At 47.7% G+C, this 21,125-nt stretch overlaps 1 protein-coding gene across 1 annotated transcript in view; it reads left to right on the top strand.

Moving 5' to 3' along the window:
- The first annotated feature begins 3,281 nt into the window (after nucleotides 1-3,281).
- Nucleotides 3,282-21,125, top strand: part of LOXHD1 (lipoxygenase homology PLAT domains 1) — a 196,146-nt gene continuing 178,302 nt past the window's right edge. Inside the window, exon 1 of the mRNA XM_082241741.1 lies at nucleotides 3,282-3,500. Coding sequence (XP_082097867.1) covers nucleotides 3,458-3,500 — 43 coding nt within the window. The 5' untranslated portion in view covers nucleotides 3,282-3,457. The remainder of the gene's footprint in view (nucleotides 3,501-21,125) is intronic.

The raw sequence follows: 21,125 nt of genomic DNA, 5'->3' as shown, positions 1-21,125 counted from the left end.
CCAGGGCAGGCTCAGGCCCCTGACTTGGCCCAGCTGGTGTTTGTTGCACGGTAACCTGTGCAGACTGGGACTCTTCAGGATCAGGCCCCAGACTTGGTTCAGATGATGCCTGAGGCAAAGGATCTGATGCGGACTGAGTCTCCTCTGGTTCCGAGTCTGAGCCCGAGTCCCAGGTCATCACACTCCTAAATCTGAGATGGGGAGCCTGTGGTCCTCCAGGCATTGTTGAACTACAATTCCCATCAGCCCCAGTGAGCATGGCCAATGGGCAGGGGTGATGGGAGCTGCGGTCCAACATCTGAAGGGCCGCAACTTCCCCGTTTCTGTAAGAATCCGCATCCCCCTTTTAGAGCTGCAATTTCCACAGTGGTTTAACAGTCGATGCCTCTTCCCAGGGAACTCTGGGAATTGTAGCTCTGTGAGAAAATAAGGGTCTCTTAAGAAACCACAGCTCCCAGAATTCTTTGGGCGAAGCCAGCGCTGTTTAAAGTGGCATTGCAGCATTTTACATGGACGGTGTGAATGGTGGCCTGAGGCAAAGTGTGTGAGTTGTTGCGATCTGAGAAGGCAAGAAAGGTTGAGATCTTGCGAGAGATTGAGTTTCTCTTTGTCAACGGCTCTGCTATAACCGTTACCTGATTATCATATTGAGATTTAGCAGGCCCACATTTGAGAATGATTGGCTACGCTTGAAGATTTGCGGTGTGTGTGTTGGAACTTGAACTCGAGACCTGCCAGTGTCAGAGATAGTGAGGGGCCAAAAGAAGACTGTACAGAACGTGCCCTTTGCGTATTTGCTTGTCTTCTCCTTTTACAGCTCAGGTTCTTTCCTTATAGCTTCTGTTATCCCTCACCATTGGCCGTGCTGCCCGGGGCTGAGGAGAACAGCAGTGTGAAGCAAGAATTGCAGAGCAGACCAGATGGCACAGATATTTAACTACTTTCCACCCCTCAGTTTGCTGACTCACTCTGCCTCATGACCCCAGTGTGAAATATATGGAGGGCACCAGGTTGGGGAAGGATGCACCGGACTGACCTGGTGGAATTTCCCTCCGTGTCTTAATGCTTTGATGTCATTAGGAGAGCTTTTTGCTTTGGTTCCCCATTAGCATAGCTGTCAACTTACAGATTTGAAAATAAGGGACCAGCAGCCTCAAAATAAGGGATCAGCAGCCAAAATAAGGGATTTTAGTCAACCAGCTCATTTCCTTTCCCCCATAACAGTCAATCGAAAGAGCCTCCAAAACAAATCCAAAAGCCCCCCTCCCACGAGATTGCCACCTGCCATTGTACTCAACCAGCTCCTTTCCTTTTCCCCCACCATGTGCCCCCGCTCCAGACAGACCTTTTCCCCGGCAAGGGAGAGTGGGCCGTCGATGACGTATCCATCCAATTCCGAGCACAGGTATGTTCAACTTCTGAGCCCCTCTGAGCCAAAGGCAGAAAGCCCAGCCAGCAGCCAAATGAAGCCTCAAGTGGTGGTTCCCACAGTGCAGCAACCCGGCAAAGGGGATGTAGCAAGGAAAACCACCATCACCTCTCCGCTGGGAAGCGCTGAGCAGAGGCGAGTCCCCAGGCAACGCGGCCAGGCACAAGGCATGCAAGCTCCACCCCCCAGTCGTTCTTAGACTCCTTATTGGGTGAGCAATGCAGCCAAGCAACACAGTTGGAGCCTCCTTCCTCCCTGGCCGGCAGGCAGGGAGGGGGAGGAGCTGCTTCCTTTGAAACCCGGGAAATTTAAGGGTCATCATCAATAAGGGACAGCAGTGGGACATGGCGCTGGGATAAGGGACTTTCCCGCAAAATAAGGGACGGTTGACAGCTATGACCATTAGCGAAAGTAGCTACAAAGTGGTTAGTGTTGATTATAAAGAAGAGATGAGGGACTTCAGGACCAGGGACTGAATGCGGCCCTCAAAACTGCTCTACCTGGCCCTTGGAATTCCCAGGCCACAATCCTCAGTGGCTTTACTTCAGCCCCCTGAATGTTCTTGCCTGGCTAGAATGTGTATCCTTTAATTCTGCCAATACATCTTCCTGGCCTGGATGGGGAACAACAACAACAACAACAACAACAACAACATATTATTTACCCCACCCATCTGGTTGGGTTTCCCCAGCCACTCTGGGTGGCTCCCAACAGAACAACAACAACAACAAAACAACAACAAAGCAATAAAACATCAAACATTAAAAAATTCCCTAAACATGGCTGCAAGTCTCAGGCCGTGACTTTAAGCTGCCGGAAACAGGTAAGAGGTGTCCAGGAATTCATTAAAAAAAAATATTTATATGTTGTGTGTCTTTATTTCTCAATTTGATCCTTTTACATGGTTTTGTATGTATTGCGGTTTTTTTATGCATTGTGACTTGCAGCTATTTTTATTGATCCTAGTCTAATAATTATTTACTGTAATTGTTAAGTGTGAATTTCCGTTTCATTATTATTTGCTGACGTTTTGAGAGTCAACTTTATTGTGTGCTCTTACATCCTAATAGATCATTAGATATGACTGTCCTTGATACGAGCCATTCCATTTTAAAGTTATGTTTTATTATGACTTGTATTGGATCAGATTATTATAAGGTGTGTGTTCTTTGTTGTATATTTGGTTGCCGTAAACGTCCTTGTGTGCAGTAATATAGAAAGGCGGTACACAGGTAACTCGGGTTAAGTACTTAATTCGTTCCGGAGGTCCGTTCTTAAACTGAAACTGTTCTTAACCTGAAGCACCACTTTAGCTAATGGGGCCTCCCGCTGCCGCCACGCCGCTGGAGCACTATTTCTGTTCTCATCCTGAAGCAAAGTTCTTAACCCAAGGTACTATTTCTGGGTTAGCGGAGTCTGTAACCTGAAGCGTATGTAACCTGAAGCGTATGTAACCCGAGGTACCACTGTATACAAACTAAAAGTGAAAAGTAAGGAAAGGGAGGGGTATAGGCAGAAGCAAGCCTAGTGTACAAAGGTAGAATTCACACTCATTTCCCTACCCACTTTTGCTTCTAGCCCTGCCCACCACTGGTAAATGGCCCTCGAAAGCTTGCTCAGAAGAGAATGTGGCCCTTAGATTGAATGAGATTCCCCAGCCTTGACATGAAGCATAGAGGGTGAGACCCACAGGTGTCCCATTGATTCCCTTGATGATCAATTGTCTGCCTTCTCTCTCGTCTCCCCCTCCGGCAGAGGTCAGTAGGTCCTTTCTGGCTTCATATTTTTTTTAAGCGCTCATTAAGTCTGACGGGGCTCTTGGCTGACTGGCACAGTGCACTTAAATATCAGAAGTGAGAGCTGGTCTGCCTTGACTTCTTGCTGGTGTCAGTCAAAACTCATTTGACAACGGAGTCCTATCTTGAGGAGCAAAGGCTGATCGCTCGTTGCTCCTTGTCCGCTCTTTAAATAAAACCGCTTGTTCAGAATCAGAGACCTGAACTAGGAGGGAAGACAAGACAATTTGCAATGTGGTGGAAAAGGAAACTTCTGTCTTCTCATTCGCAGACTGGTAGGATTTTGCTTTCATTGTGATGTGTGTTTTAGACCACAATGTAAATATTTAGAACCTAACCTATAAATTGTTTTGGCTGGTTTTAATCTTGTAACCTGACCTGGGACCTTACACTGAAGGGTGCAAAATACCACTACTGATGATGATGATGATGATGATGATGATGATGAAGATGAAGATGATGTGTGCTGTCAACCTGGGTTGTTTCTCAAACTAAGTAACACAGTTTGCTCTCTCAATGAATTTGCTAACTCTAATAGAACCAAAGAGCTCCCTGTTCTGTTCTAATAGCCCACTCCAAGGATGTTCAAATGCAATTCTGTATTTGGGACTTAGATGGGCAAAGGAGGAGTGGTTTATTATAGGAAGAAGGGTTTAAGGAAATAAGGAGTTTTGGTCTGAAGCTACCATCAGGATGAGCACGCCAGAAGAGATATAAAGAAGTGAAGAACTGAATGAGATGTTGTTAGGAAGTCTAATATTGTTGCAGAGTTATTGTCGTGTTAGACTTGTTATTTGCCTGTTCAGCAAAGGTTTCCAAGTGACGTACAACATTTAAAAACATAAACAAAAAAATCATTAAAAGGTTAACAGATTATGACAAAACTTTGGCAAATCCTCCTTTGGATAGGAGTGGAGGTTAACAGCACAACCCTATTCATGTTTACTCAGAAATAAGTCCCATTTTGTTCAACAGGGCTTACTCCTGAACAAGTGTACTTAGAATTGCAGCCATAATGAGTTTGTGTCAGTTTTGATACCGAATATTCTTTGGCTATGACTTGAAACTGTGAATATTTATGTTGTGAACTGCCCGGTGATCTTCGGATGAAGGATGGTATGCAAACTTTAACAACAACAACAACAACAACAACAACAACAACAACAACAACAACAACAACAACAGGTATTTAGTTCCAGAAATTGATGACTAATTATTTCTCATTAGGAATCAACACTGGGCAGTATCTGACAACTGATTGTAATGAATAAACTTTTGTTGGATTTTGTAATGGGAATTAGGGGTTGCTTGTGCATAAGTTGCTGCCACTTTCGGTGAGGTTGCCTGGAAAAACCTTTCCCTGGCTGGACAGTCCTGATTCCGCGTCTGTCTCAGTCACTGGCAGAATCCGTCAGTGGGCGTTTCCTCAACTTCTTCCAACATAAAAGTTCCTTGACGGATAGTCTCCGCCTAGCCTCCCTGCGCGGAAGTCTTCTGCGCAGGGTGGGTGTGGGCAGTGGAGGACCAATGCTCTCCCTGCTGGTCTCTGGCGAAGAGTCCTGGAGCCATCCCTCCGAAACCCGCCTCTGCCCGCCTTTCTCCCTGGTGTAACGCTGATTTCCTTCCCCGGTCACTGAGTCCCCTCTTTTCCTGCTGGAACCTTCTCCGGCATCGCTCGGGAGCCCTTCCTCCACTCCTGACTGCGATGGCAGTTCCTGGACAGATTTCATCCATTGATTGACCCAATCAGGGAATGTTCCCTTGGATGGGCCAGACCAGGCTCAGACTGTCATGTTTTGCCTCCTGAGGTAGAATAGGAATGTGCCCCCCCCCGCTGCTCCCCACCGAAGCCCCACTTAATGGGGTCACATAGCAGCTGCAACTTCCAGTAAAATCCTGCAAGGTCTTGCAGGAGCTGTCGTGAGATCTTGCATGAGCTCAGCAAGATCTCACGAGAGTTCTATGAGATCTCGCGAGTTCTCGCTGGAAGCCGCCACTGCATGACCCCAGTGGTGGCGGCAGGGGTGGGCAGGGTCCACACTGAGAGCCAGTGTGGTGTAGTGGTTAAGAGCAGTAGATTTGTAATCTGGTGAACCGGGTTCGCTTCCCTGCTCCTCCACATGCAGCTGCTGGGTGACCTTGGGCTAATCACACTTCTCTGAAGTCTCTCAGCCTCGCTCACCTCACAGAGTGTTTGCTGTGGGGGAGGAAGGGAAAGGAGAATGTTAGCCGCTTTGAGACTCCTTCGGGTAGTGATAAAGCGGGATATCAAATCCAAATTGTTCCTTGCGGGGACACCAACCCATAGGATTCTGCCACTTGAGTTGGTCTGCCTCATGAGTGGGTCAACCGTAGACCAGACAACACAAACACCTGGATTTCAAATGATGGTGCTGAATTTTTATTTAGAAGTTTGGCTGACAGATTTTAGACACTGGGTTTCAACCTCAAAATCTGAATCATGAAATTTGATAACTGGGCAAACCCTGTTTCATGTCTAGGTGAAAAATACAACAGCCTCTTCTGCCTCATTGATGCCATGACTTGATTGTGTACTGCTTATTGTAAAAGCACCTAGTCTAGAGGTGAGTTGGAGAATGATTCATTCCAGAAGCTTCTTCAGCTTTGGAGAAGCAGATTTAAGATTTCACCAGGACCAGGACTATGGTTGATGGGTTCTCCAGATATCCATGGGCTTTGGGAGGGAGGTGACCCCATGCCTGGTCACATGGCTGTTCTCAGTCCAATGATGGTGAAGTTCTTCTTTCAGCTCACATTAGCATCAGCCTTTAGAATGGGAGCTGTCAGGGGACTGCCATCAGAACAGGGGAGGGAGGCAGGGGGGCCATTGGGATACAGAGAGCCTCCGAAACTCCTGAGGAGCAGTTCCTCTTCCTGGGGTGGGAAAAGCCACACCTCCAGTGGAGAAGGGGCCAGCCAAGTGAGGAAAGGGCTCGAGGATGCTGCTGAGAGCCCCAGCGCCTCACCTATCCAGGCTGGCCAGGAGGGACGCACACCACTTCCACTGCCCACCTTGCGCAGAGGGGTGAAACACAAGGAGGGGAGGAGGAGGCTTGGGGTGTCAAAGTTCTTATGTTGGGGAAGAAGCCGGAAGGGGCCACTCCCGGATTCTGCAAGTGACTGAGATGGACATGAACTTGGTAGATCTGCACTGTAAATAGTTTGCACAATAAAACCTGTAAAAGCCAGGTCAGAGTCCTGCCTGGTTACTCACGAGCAACCACCACCAGCATCTGACAGGAGCCTTTAGAATGGAAGTTGAGCATATGCTCTGGCCACTTGGGGAAAGACTCCGGCCTTGCATGCCAGAGATCCCAACTTCAATCTCTCGTGTTTCCAGACAGGGCTGGGGAAAGCTCCTTCTGGAAGCCTTGGAGAGCCATTGCCAATTGGTGTCAATTAGCAGTGGCTTGCCAAGTCAATCTTGACCAACTAGGAGGGTCTGATTTGGCCCTTGAGGCCATTTCCTACAAAACCATGCTCACCCATCATCTGACATTACTGCTCCCCGCTTCTGTCAGTGCCGGATTAACAACTAGGCAGAGTAGGCACTGGTTTATAGGCTCCCCACCTTTTAGGGGCCCCAGGACAGCAGATCAAAATAATATTGCATAATAGAATTGGTTTATTAAAATTGTTGGTTGGTAAAAAAATGTATTACCAACCAACAATTATCTAGGGGATAAGGGTTCATCAGTAAAGACCTAGAATCATAGAGTTGGAAGAGACCACAAGGGCCATCGAGTCCAACCCCCTGCCAAGCAGGAAACACCATCAGAGCACTCCTGACATATGGTTGTCAAGCCTCTGCTTAAAGACCTCCAAAGTAGGAGACTCCACCACACTCCTTGGCAGCAAATTCCACTGTCAAACAGCTCTTACTGTCAGGAAGTTCTTCCTAATGTTTAGGTGGAATCTTCTTTCTTGTAGTTTGGATCCATTGCTCCGTGTCCGCTTCTCTGGAGCAGCAGACAACAACCTTTCTCCTTCCTCTATGTGACATCCTTTTATATATTTGAACATGGCTATCATATCACCCCTTAACCTCCTCTTCTCCAGGCTAAACATGCCCAGCTCCCTTAGCCGTTCCTCATAAGGCATCGTTTCCAGGCCTTTGACCATTTTGGTTGCCCTCCTCTGGACACGTTCCAGTTTGTCAGTGTCCTTCTTGAATTGTGGTGCCCAGAACTGGACACAGTACTCCAGGTGTGGTCTGACCAGAGCAGAATACAGTGGCACTATTACTTCCCTTGATCTAGATGCTATACTCCTATTGATGCAGCCCAGAATTGCATTGGCTTTTTTAGCTGCCGCGTCACACTGTTGGCTCATGTCAAGTTTGTGGTCAACCAAGACTCCTAGATCCTTTTCACATGTACTGCTCTCAAGCCAGGTGTCCCCCATCTTGTATTTGTGCCTCTCATTTTTTTTGCCCAAGTGCAATACTTTACATTTCTCCCTGTTAAAATTCATCTTGTTTGTTTTGGCCCAGTTCTCTAATCTGTCAAGGTCATTTTGAAGTGTGATCCTGTCCTCTGGGGTGTTAGCCACCCCTCCCAGTTTGGTGTCATCTGCAAATTTGATCAGGATGCCCTTGAGTCCATCATCCAAGTCGTTGATAAAGATGTTGAATAAGACCGGGCCCAAGACAGAACCCTGTGGCACCCCACTAGTCACTCTTCTCCAGGATGAAGAGGAACCATTGATGAGCACCCTTTGGGTTCGGTCAGTCAGCCAGTTACAAATCCACTGAGTGGTAGCATAGTCAAGACCGCATTTTACCAGCTTCTTTACAAGAATATCATGGGGCACCTTGTCAAATGCCTTGCTGAAATCAAGGTAGGCTACATCCACTGCGTTCCCTTCATCTACCAGGCTTGTAATTCTGTCAAAAAACGAGACCTGGTTATGTTTAGAATGATACTGCATAGGGAAATGTTCCCTGATATCAAGATGAGGGATTCTATGGGATGCTGATAGAGAGAATTGAGAAGAATAATGATCTGTTGTGACCTTGACGGAAGTGTACAATACATGAGCCTTCTTGTGTTTTGGCTCATTTCCCCCATTCCTTCTCCTTCTCCTTTCCTTCTTCCTTCTTTTTTCTTTCTCATAATGGCTTATGTTCTAAGCCATGTACTTTGATATTTTTTGTAGTTTTTTAGCCTTTTCCATTATTATTATTAAGGATTTTTCTTTTGTAATTTTGGTTGTTTGTATTTATCTGTATTTGTTTAAAGCAAAACAAAAATTGTTGGTTGGTAAAAAATATGTATTAGGAGATAATATATATGTGAGCCTCCCCCTCCCTGATTTCAAATGCCTAGGGGCTTCAACAGGGTTTAATCCGGCACTGCCGCCCATTGCAACATTTGCACACAAGTGCATCACAAATGGAAAAGGATTTCAGGCAGATGTCCAGCTTCAAACCAAGAGGTGTGGATCATATCATTGGGATTAAGTGGGCCAGAAACCAGGCTCTAAATTTTTCACACGGAATGACTTAATCTGTCTGAGGTTGCACGCCTGTTGTGTTCTTCAGTGTAGGTCCAACTCTGCGAAGGGACTTTCCTCTTATCGGTTCCAAAGGCTTGAATTTCTCCTCATTGCTTCCTTTTCTTTGAGTAGGGGCTTGGGTTGCTAATCTCCCCATGACATTAGAAGCCCCATTTTGCCATTGTCTCCAGAGGCCTTTTCTTCTGGGGGACGGCAAACGTGGGTAACTGTATCGCTCTCCTCTTATTTCCGGAGTCCGGCTGCAAAGTGGCATAATGTTCTTTTATCATCTTGCCAAACTCTTACAGGCTAGGGAGGGACTCCTATTTCCCAACCAGGTCTACGATTCCCAAAGCGGTTTAAGAGCCATTTCCTCTTCCTAGGGAACTTTTGGAATCATAACTCCAGGAATAGGAGGCCTCCTAACCCCCCTAACCCCACATAACAAACTGCAACTTCTGGAAGTATTTGGGGGGAAAGCCATGACTATTTAAAGAGATATCACAGGGCTTAAAATGTATGGTGTAGCTAAATAATAATAATAATTTATTACAGTGGTACCTCAGGTTAAGTACTTAATTTGTTCCGGAGGTCCGTACTTAACCTGAAACTGTTCTTAACCTGAAGCACCACTTTAGCTAATGGGGCCTCCTCCTGCTGCCACGCCACCAGAGCACGATTTCTGTTCTCATCCTGAAGCAAAGTTCTTAACCCGAGGTACTATTTCTGGGTTAGCGGAGTCTGTAACCTGAAGCATATGTAACCTGAAACATATGTATACCCGAGGTACCACTATATTTATACTTCGCCCATCTGGCTGGGTTTCCCCAGCCACTCTGGGCGGCTTCCAACGGAATATTAAAATACAATAACCTATTAGACATTAAAAGCTTCCCTAAACAGGGCTGCCTTCAGATGTCTTCTAAAAATCTGGTAGTTGTTTTCCTCTTTGACATCTGGTGGGAGGGCGTTCCACAGGGTGGGCGCCACCACCGAGAAGGCCCTCTGCCTGGTTCCCTGTAACTTGGCTTCTCACAGCGAGGGAACCGTCAGAAGGCCCTCAGCACTGGACCTCAGTGTCCGGGTAGAACGACTCAAGGTCAGCATGGTGCAAATGGATCAGGCCAATGGCCCATCTAATCCACACATGCTATGATTTACTCCTGAGTAAACATGCTTGAGGATTGTGCTGGAAGTGAACGATGGCAGCTTTCTCCTGCCCTGTTTTGGAGAGTTCGCGTCGCCCTGCCTCACAGTGAGCTCGGCTTCAGCGAGACACCGCTCTGAGCGCGAGCTGGCCTCAATTTCCTTCTGCCCCGGAGACAAGGTTAGGATGGCAGGAGAGAGGATAGAAACCATAGCCCCTCGAGGTGGCCCGAGCCTCGCTCCCTGTCACCCTGTGTTTGCTTGATCTGTGTGGCAAAGCCTGCTCCAGTTTGCCACAATGCCTCCCAGCGCAGAGAGCAGGCAGAGAAACAGACACTGTGGCACGATGATCAGACAGAGACAGGGAACAGAGAGAGCCAAGGCTGCCTTGGGTGCCACAGGAGATGTGACAGGAAGATGACAGCCCCTTGGTTGAGGAATGCCTCACATTGTAAGAAGGGCAATAGACAAATTCACAGAGGAGAGGGCTACTAGCCAGGATAGCTACTCTCCTCCTGATAGACGTCCCATGGAGACATCTGCTTGACCACTGAGATGACAGGGCTCTGGACCAGATGAAGCTTTGGTCAGATCCAGCACAGTTCTTCTGATGTTCCTATAAAGTCACGGCCCATCCCAGGTAAATAAGGCACATATCTCTTTTTTTAAAAAAAACAATAAATTTATTAGGCATTTCAACATAACAATTTATCAAAAACATATCATCCTCATCCCCCCCCTTAATTTTCCCTCCCCCCAAGAAAAAACCACCTGGACTTCCCTCAGCTCCTCTCTCTGGTTTTTCAACACAGGTTGTTCTCTGCATGTTATAAAATTGTAAAAATCCTTATATTATCTATTTGTGATTCTTTATTCCAAATCTGCCAAGGAGTCCAGTTCATTTTGTTGTTTCTTTAAGTACTTTGTAAAAGGTTCCCATTCTTCTTTAAAGTCACAGTTGTCCTTATCACGCAGTTTGTGTGTCACTTTTGCCAGTTCCACATAGTCCATCCATTTCCCTTGCCACTGTTCTTTTGTCGGGATTTCTTCATTCTTCCATCCTTGTGCTATTAAGACTCTTGCCCCCGTTGTCACATGCATGAATATGTTCTTCAATTTCCTTGGCAGGTCTTTCCCTACAATCCCTAACAAAAAATGATTCAGGTTTTTTTTACAAATGTTAATTGGAACATTTTCTTCAATTCATTGTATATCATTTCCAAATTTTTAAGAATTTCACTACAACCCCACCACATATGATAAAAAGTCCCTTCTTTTTCCTTACATTTCTAGCATATGTTTGAACTGGTTTTGTACATTCTTGCTATCTGTACTGGTGTTATATACCATCTAGACATCATTTTCATATAGTTTTCTTTCAATAGAGAGCAGTCTGTAAATTTTAAATCAGTTTTCCACAATCTTTCCCAATCTTCAAACATTTTGTTATGGCCCATGTCTTGCGCCCATTCAATCATGACTGATTTCACCTCCTCATCTTTTGTTTCCCATTCTAGCAGAATACTCTATGCACCTTTCAGCAATTTTATTTTCCCTTCCACAACTTCTTTCTGAAATCTAGATATCATATAACTGAATCCTTTCTTATTGTCTCGTTGTCAACTCTTTATTGACACATATCTCGTTGTCAACTCTTTATTGACACATATCTCGTTGTCAACTCTTTATTGGCACAAAAAACACTTACAGCGGCTTTCATGACGTTCCAGATATGCATACACAAGCACTTCTAGCCTCTAGACAGCTGTCCACAGGTCTGGGCCCTATGGAGCAGTTGCAGCAACAGTGGGGTTCCTTCCCTCCCCAAGCCTAAATACCCTCCTCTGATGGATTGTGGGCCTGCAGCCTGAGACTTCTCATGCATAGAAGTCATCACTGATCTTTTCTTTTTCTTTAAAAAAACAAAATAATTTTTATTTGGTTTTACAAAGTCAACCACACAATTAACATTCTTAAAAATATTAAAATAAAACAAGATTTCCCTGAATATTAAGACCTTCTACAGAGAAAAAGGACCTTTCCCCCGCAAAGAGCACATTGACAACAATGCGGTCCATGAGATTCTTTTGTGAAGAAATTATGCCACATGGTCTCAACGTGCCCAGAGAGATTTTTTTTTGCATTTCCAGGGTGGCGGGTGTCAGTAATAAATATAATGGAATCGCCTGGGTTGTTTACAGCTTATCTTAGCGGATCACATTTCCCTGGAAGAGCCTTGACATTCACGCTTGACTTCCCCGACTCTCTTGGTAAGAAATAAAAGAGGTTTCAGCTTGCTGAGAATGCCTGCCTTTGGCCCCCCTTGCCATCTCAGCACCAGGCTCCGAAGCAATTCAATTAGTAGGGGTGCCTTTAATGGTGTCTTCAAAAGAGGACGACTCAGAGCCAGGGGAGTGGGGGTGGGAGAACATAATGGTTGGATGCTGAAGAAACATCTGCTTGAGTGAGTGAGAGGAACCAGAGGCAGAAGAGCAGTTTTGTTCCTGCATCACTAGGAAGACTAGGTCCAGGTTGTGCTGGGCCCGGGGGTAAGCTGAGAACCACCGTCCAGGTCCAATCTAGAATCTGAAGTTTCCACTAGGAGTCAATCTGACAGGGTCAAGGCAGGACACGAGGCAGGAAACCAGGCAAGGACAGGTACAGGGTCTCAGGCAGGATCTAGCATACAGCAATGTTGCTCCCGCAACCTGGGGCAGGATCCGACAGCCTTTTATCTTTGTTGGGGTAACGGGCAGTCCTAATCCCCCAGCGACTCACCTCCCTGTTTCGCCCGAAGGCAAGCACTCCTCCTGCGAGTACTCAGGTCTCTCCTTCTCTCAGACCTCAGTCTCTGCAGCTCGGGAGACGTCGTGGGTTACTAGATCCAGAGGCCGCCTCAGCCTCCCCTGACCAAACCGGTAGTGGAGCAGCTGTAAGTGATGGTCCAGCTGAAGGCAACGAGGTAATCCCTGCATCTGGAGCCAGGGCAGGATCAGGCCCCTGACTCGGCCCAGCTGGTGCTTGTTGCAGGGGAACCTGTGCAGACTGGGACTCTTCAGGATCAGGCCCCAGACTTGGTTCAGATGATGCCTGAGGGAAAGGATCCGGTGCAGACTGTCTGAGCCCGAGTCCCAGGCCATCACACCAGGCTTCTCTTTAGGTGGTACTCACTGGAACTCAGTTCTGGCACCTCTCAGGTGGGTGCCATTGCCATTACAAGAGTACAAGGGACACACTGAGCCTCATGGGCTTGCTGAATGGAAGGTCAGCGGTTCGAATCCCCGTGATGGAGTGAGCTCCTGTTGCTCTGTCCCAGCTCCTGCCAACCTAGCAGTTTGAAAGCACACCAGTGCATGTAGATAAATAGGTACCATTGCAGCAGGAAGGTAAACAGCATTTCCGTGTGCTCAGGTTTCCATCACGTTGTCCAGTTGTGCCAGAAGCGGTTTAGTCATGCTGACCACATGACACCGGGAAAGCTGCCTGTGGACAAATGCCGGCTCCCTCGGCCTGAAAGCAAGATGAGCGCTGCAACCCCATGGGTGCCTTGGACTGGACTTAACCGCCCAGGGGTCCTTTTACCTATTTTTACCTTTAGTACCTACAGTACATAAGGGACGCGGGTGGCACTGTGGGTTAAACCACAGATCCTAGGACTTGCTGATCAGAAGGTCGGCAGTTCGAATCCCCGTGATGGGGTGAGCTCTCATTGCTCGGTCCCAGCTCCTGCCAACCTAGCAGTTCGAAAGCACGTCAAAGTACAAATAGATAAATAGGTACTGCTCTGGCAGGAAGGTAAACGGCGTTTCCGTGCGCTGCTCTGGTTCGCCAGAAGCAGCTTAGTCATGCTGGCCACATGACCCGGAAGCTGTACGCTGGCTCCCTCGGCCAATAAAGCGAGATGAGCGCCGCAACCCCAGAGTCGGCCACGACTGGACCTAATGGTCAGGGGTCCCTTTACCTTTACCTTACCTACAGTACATAGGAAGGAAATTGGCTTGCACTGCTTCAGATCACTGGTCCATCTATTTCAGTATTGTCACCACTGGCTGAGACATCCCAAGTCCCACTTGGTGAAGTGGGGGGTTGAAACTGAGACCTTCTGCATGCAAAGCATATTCTCTACCACTGAGCTACGGCAACCCTTCGCCATGGCTCCTGTTCCTTGCACTGGTGTTCCCCCACAGCATACAAATCCAAAGTGGCCAGAGTTCTCTGAAGGCAGAAGGTCTAGAGATCACTACTCTGTCTGGCAGTTGTATCGGGCTGCTCCAGCTCGCTACCTGGCGGATATCCACTATCCACTATATTTCCGTGTGCTCAGGTTTCCATCATGGTGTCCCGTTGTGCCAGAAGCTGTTTAGTCCTGCTGGCCACATGACCCGGAAAGCTGAGGACAAATGCCGGCTCCCTCAGCCTGAAAGTGAGATGAGTGCTGCAACCCCATAGTCACCTTTGGCTGGACTTAACCGTCCAGGGGTCCTTTACCTTTACCTTTACCTACAAGGTTGAATTCATGGTGAATTCCCGCACCTCTTTTTCTTGAAAAATAGCACTGACTAAGTCCCATGGCCCAAGTGAGACCAACGGTGTGATGCCAAGTTGTGTGTTGGATACCAGGGTGATCTCTATTCAGATCCCTGGCTAGCTTATTGGACGATCAAGCCCAAGGCATTTTGCTGCCCGAGGCAAAGGACAATATAGCCTCTCTCTACACCCCCCTCCATTCCACATACGGAAGCTAACTAAACTTCAGCGTTGGCAACAGGGCAGCGCTGTGGGCAGAAGGCTGTGTATGAGCAAGCTCTCTGGCTCACACACAGCTCTTATGCCTGCCCCTCAGCAATTGCTACCTGAGGCATCTGACTCCCTTCACCCAACGGTAGAGCTTAATGCCAGATGCAATCTTTCAGCCTACCGTCACAGGCTAACATTGGAAAACCCATGTATGTTGCTTTGAACAACTTGGAGAAAGGGAGAGATACCTCACCACCAACCGCACAAAAAATGAATATTTGAAGAGCCACAGGGTATTTTGCCATTTCACTCAATTACATATTCTCTGGCAGGGCTGACAAATGAGGAGGAAAGGAAGTACAGTGGTGCCTCGCAAGACGAAAATAATCTGTTCTGTGATTCTCTTCGTCTAGCGGTTTTTTCGTCTTGCGAAGCAAGCCCATTGACGGATTAGCGGATTAGCGCTATTAGTGGCTTTTAGGGGCTTTTAGCGGCTTATCGGCTTATCGGATCAGCTGATAAGCGGCTTAGCGGCTTAGAAAAAGGGGGGGGGGAGGAAAAAACCCCCGCAGGAACTCGCAAGACATTTTCGTCTTGCGAAGCAAGCCCATAGGAAATTCGTTTTGCGAAGCACCTCCAAAACGGAAAACTCTTTCGTCTAGCGAGTTTTCCGTCTTGCGAGGCATTCGTCTTGTGGGGCACCACTGTAGCTGGAACTGGGAGGGGTGGATGGGGGAAATGCAATACATTCCTCAGTTCCGTTGAGGATGCCATGAGCAGGTTGTTTCGCCTGTTTGATGCTCTGCCTTCTGACTTTGAGGCTGGGCTGAGGCACAGTTAATGTGGAAGGGGAGAAGTGTTAAAACATTGCCCTCTTCTGGACACAACTGGACACCTGATATTTAGGAACGGCAAGCTCACTATAGGAAGCTTCCGTATTAACTGAGTCGGACCATCTAGGTCAGGGCGGCCCAGCTTTTCATACCAAGTGGGCTGCAAGAGTACTTTGACACGGAACCCGTGGGCTGCACACTGTCTTGTCACACTCAGAAGGGAGCATGGCCAAAATTTGACACCCTCCCTGCCCTCACATTGCCTTCCCAGCTAAGCAAGGCACTAGGCTTTGGGAAGGAGGCGGCAGAGCTCGGAAAGCGTGCTGGTGGAGTACAGGATCAGGTTTAAGGTGCTGGTTTAAAGCCCTATACGGCCTAGGACCCTCGTATCTATGGGACAGCCTCTCCTGGTATGTCCCACGGAGGACTTTACGGTCTTCAAACAAAAACATATTGGAGGTCCCGGGCCACAGGGAGGTTAGGCTGGTCTCAACCAGAGCCAGGGCTTTTTCGGCCGTGGCCCCGATCTGGTGGAACGCTCTGTCACAAGAGACTAGGGCCCTGCAGGACTTGACATCTTTCTGCAGGGCCTGCAAGACAGAGCTGTTCCACCAGGCCTTTGGCCAAGGCACAGTCTGACCCCCTCCTTTGGTAATCCTCACCAAACTCTAGCCCAATGGTTGCCGTTAATTTGATTCTGAATTGATTTTAAAACGAATTGATTTTAGAACGCTGTGTTACATTTATTGTTGTTAGCCGCTCTGAGCCTGGCTTCGGCTGGGGAGGGCGGGATATAAATAAAAAATTATTATTATTATTTTATTAGAGTTCTCCTACCTTCTTTCCAAAGCTGGGAATGCACTAACTGGGCTTTGGGAAGAAGGTGGGAGGACTCTAGGACCCTGTCAGATTCCTCACGTCTCCTCCTCAAAGACCAGTGCCCTATGTATGAAGGGTAAAGTGTATATTCACAACTCCACCTTCTTTTGCCTCTGGCCCTGCTCAGCACTATCGTTTGGCCCCCAGAAGGCTGCTTGGAAGGGAATGTGGCCCCCCATGCCGAAATATGTTATCTAGCCGAGTCTTAGAACTACAGGCCTGTGCTTTCCTCCATTATACTTACTGTTCCGGTTCCCCTGTTCTCCCTGTTCCCCAACTTCCTTTTAGTGTTGAAATGAATTTTATTTTATTTATTTATTTAAGCTCAGAGGAGAAGGGATGGTGTTTTTGTGATGCACTCAGCTGGACGGGTTTGCAAAGCAAGGGAACATCTCATTGTCTTGCAGAGCTCTTTGGGGATGGGGGAATTCAGATCATTTGCATTTAAAGACGCTCCTACCCAATTTGCATTTCTGAAACAATATGCAGAGAGGTTCTTTGAAATATGCACTTTTCCATATTTTTTCAACACAGTTCTCTAGTCCAATAAAGATGCATATACTGAGGTAAAGTGAGCATTAAAAGGCATGGCAAAAATTACGTACCAAAAAGACATTAATTAAGGGAATATTGCTTGGGGAAAATGTGCGCATTAGGAGAACTTTGCACTCAAACATTAATGAATATTCATGAAGACTTAATTTTTATTTTTGCAAACGGATGTAGAAAAGTGGGGAACTGAATTTGAGACTGGAAAAATGAGAAACTGAAATTGACAGATCCGGTCATCCATAGGTCTGAGTGAGAGAGCTTTGAAATCTCCCTCTGGCTGGCTTGGAAAACAGCTGGACCCCACAGACGTCTTCAAAGCTTCACGGCTCCATGTGAGTTGCAGAAATGAAGGGGAGAAGCCACCCCCTTTCATTAAAACTCAGATTGCTTTGCAAAACAGCTCCAGCACTTGTTGGTGCACTGGGTGGCCACGTACTGCGGTACATGCAGCATGCTTGAGCCACGCATCTCTCCTGGGAGTGACACAGAAGCTGGGATAATTGCTGGTGCATCAGGACCAGAGCATCTCATATTAGGAGCTTATATTGCAGCTGGAGACTCTACTCCAGGCATCCCCAACCTTCGGCCCTCCAGATGTTTTGGACTACAATTCCCATCATCCCTGACCACTGGTCCTGTTTGCTAGGGGTCATGGGAGTTATAGGCCAAAACATCTGGAGGTCCACAGGTTGGGGATGCCTGCTCTACTCCTTCCTGGCTCTCATTCAGGTCCTAAACCATACAGATGCTTCCATGTCCTTTCCTCTCCTCTTGAGTAGCCTCATATGCAGCTAGTCAGTCACTGAAATTTCTGTTTGACTTCCATCTCCTCTGCTCCTGTAGCCAGGAACCCAGGTAGATGAATTAGGGGCCTCCAGTACTGGCTTAGGGATGTCCAGACTTGATGACCTCCTCAGGGTCCTTAGTGGTGTGGAGATCTGTTGGGGGGGCGGGTCCTGCTGCTGTAGATCCTCCTCTGAGGATCCTCAGGTTTGAGGTGCTGGTAGGGCTGATCCCGGATAGATATTTTAGTAGTTTGCAAAGTTGCAGTCCAAGGAAGTGCAGGAAAGTTTTGCCCTTCCTGCAACCCCTTTTCATCAGATGTCACCTCAAACCACGCACAGAGACACATTTATTTATTTGTTGTGTTTGTCCATATGCATCTATACATCCCAGAATGGTCTCCTGAGGCAGCTGGATGTCAACAACAATGCATGTACAGTGGTATCTTGGGTTAAGAACTTAATTCGTTCTGGAGGTACATTCTTAACCTGAAACTATTCTTAACCTGAGGTACCATTTTAGCTAATGGGGCTTCCCACTGCTGCCGTGCAATTTCTGTTCTCATCCTGAAGCAAAGTTCTTAACCCGAGGTACTATTTCTGGGTTAGCGGAGTCTGTAACCTGAAGCGTCTGTAACCCGAGGTACCACTGTATATCCCACCTGGAGCTCAAGATGGCAAATGATGTTCACACCTTCCCATTCTGTTTTATTATCACAACAAGTCTGTGAGGTAGGTTAGGTTGAGAGGCAGTGACTGGTCCCCATTTTCACACAGTGGACTTCATGGCCAAGTGGGGGATTTGATTCTATGATTCTATGAATGTTCAGGTACAACTTTTCAGGAATCTTGTTCTTTCTTTCCAGCAGGGGGCACTCTGTCCTTAGACTTGAGGATAGTAAGAGGATCCCATCAAGAGGTTAGCGCTAGACAGAGAGATCTCCCTTTTCCTTTCTCCTCTTCACTGATTTCAGGCAACACACTGTGTTGCGTGGTGATAAACCATCAGGACTGAATCTGAGCAAACCAAACTGAAGGCCAATTCACACACCTTACCTCCCTTCTCATAACAGACATACACGGCTTGTTTGTTTGAACAATATATTGCTGCTTTAACCTGCCTGCCTTCAACCTTGTCTTTCATGTAGCCATTGACCAGATCCAGACCTATTTATTCCCCGCATCTGGAGCCAGGGCAGGCTCAGGCCCCTGACTCAGCCCAGCTGGTGCTTGTTGCAGGGGAACCTGTGCAGACTGAGGCTCTTCAGGATCAGGCCCCAGACTTGGTTCAGATGATGCCTGAGGCAAAGGATCCGGTGCAGACTGAGACTCCTCTGGCTCCAAGTCCGAGCCCGAGTCCCAGGCCATCACACCCCTGACGGCTGGCAGTAGGTGCGGGAGTCACAGGTGGGTGGAGCGCCGTTGCCCCATGCTCTTGGCTGGAGGAGACAGGCAGGCAGGGGAGAGGATGGGAAGGAGGCAGGCGAGTGGGAAGGGGAGAGGAAGGAAGTGGGATTGGTGTGTGTGTGTGCAGCTATCCCGCGCCTGGGAGGGCACCCTCCATGCCCTCCGGGAATGCGCCCGCCCTGGGCAGCATGGGCCTATGCTCCGCCACTGTTTATAGGTCCATACCAGAACTTGGAATTGGACCCAGAAACTAACCGGCAGTTTCTGCAATGAGAATAGGGACGCCCTGTTTCACCATCACCATCATTTTATTATTTATACCCAGCCCATCTGAATGGGTTGCCCCAGCCACTTTGGGCGACTTCCAACGTAGATAGAAAAACAGACTAAAACATTAAACATTTTTTTAAAAATTCCCTGTACAGGGCTGACTTCAGGTGTCTTCTAAAGGTTGTATAGTTATCTCCTTGGTTTGAGGGTCGCATTACTCCATACCCTCCAATGCGATGGGGTGAGCTCCTGTTGCTCTGTCCCTGCTCCTGCCAACCTAGCAGTTCGAAAGCACATTGAAGTGCAAGTAGATAAATAGGTACTGCTCTGGCGGGAAGGTAAACGGCATTCCCGTGCGCTGCTCTGGTTCGCCAGAAGCGGCTTAGTCATGCTGGCCACACGACCCGGAAGCTGTACGCCGGCTCCCTCGGCCAATAAAGCAAGATGAGCGCCGCAACCCCAGAGTTGGCCACGACTGGACCTAATGGTCAGGGGTCCCTTTATCTAAAGAAAAGTGGGACATTCTGGGATCAAATCAGAAACCAGGACTGCTTCTGTAAACCTGGGACTGTCCCTGGAAAATAGGGGCACTCGAGTGTCTGAGATACTCCATGCGTGTAAAATTTACTATGGTGTGAAGAAAGCCACATGATTTTGAGGGCAGGACCCAGCACACCGTGCCCCCCACCGAGTATCAAATGTCAACTAGGGTTATGAGAGAGCCAGTGTGGTGTAGTGGTTAAGAGTGGTAGACTTGCAATCTGGGGAACCGGGTTCGCGTCTCCGCTCCTCCACCTGCAGCTGCTGGGTGACCTTGGGCCAGTCACACTTCTCTGAAGTCTCTCAGCCTCACTTACTTCACAGAGTGTTTGTTGTGGGCGAGGAAGGGAAAGGAGAATGTTAGCCACTTTGAGGCTCCTTAAAGGGAGTGAAAGGCGGGATATCAAATCCAAACTCTTCTCTTCTTCTTCTTCTACTCTGTCATTTTGTGTGCTGCCTGGGAGCGCAGAACATGGCTTGAGAGCTTCCTATGGAAAGCCAATGACAATTGGAGCCACGGTTTTAAGCTGATGGTCTCGCTGTTAACTTGGTTGCTCTTGCCTGATCATTCTTTATGCATCGGTGACCTTCTGTTGCACGGCTTCCCCTGTTCTGCTATTCAAAGAAAGAACGAAAGAATAAAAGGCATTGCGGCGTTCTTCAGTGTATTACTTTTAATTTAATTACGGCAGGTATGTCGGCAGGGACAATGGCTTTGATGGAAGAACTCTGATCTTTGATTTAATTGCCCCGGGTGGGAAAACTCAAACGCTTGATTGTGGACACTGGCTTTTAATCTGCATATTTGCTCACTGTTATTCTCACCAGATTGCAAGTGAAAAGACTTTAAAAATGAGTTGAAATTCAGAGCAATTTACTGTTGATGATAGGATGTAGGTGTGCCATGGGTAAATAAGGTTGCGCTTGTGAGAAATAACGGCTGATCTTTTCTTTTTTTGAAAGAGAATTGTTTTTCCATGACAGAGACCTTTGAAAGGAGTCTTTGAAGAGAGGCATCAAAAACAGGGCCATAGCGCGTGTGTGTATGGGGTGTTTAAGGCTGCTGCAGCACAATTTTGAGGGGTTGCGCACCAGGTGCCCCTACACAGGCGTTGGCTTCTGGAGGAAACCTGTGTCGCCCTGGAGCATCCTGTCGGGCCCTTGCCACAGCTCCCCATCCTTACCTGCCTGCTGCCAGGGGTCTCTGGGCCCCAGAACCTGGCCTGGCCTGGCCTTG

This window comes from Podarcis vaucheri (assembly GCF_965113315.1).
Source record: "Podarcis vaucheri genome assembly, chromosome: 11".
NCBI lineage: Eukaryota > Metazoa > Chordata > Lepidosauria > Squamata > Lacertidae > Podarcis > Podarcis vaucheri.
This window is presented reverse-complemented; position numbering and strand designations above follow the sequence as displayed.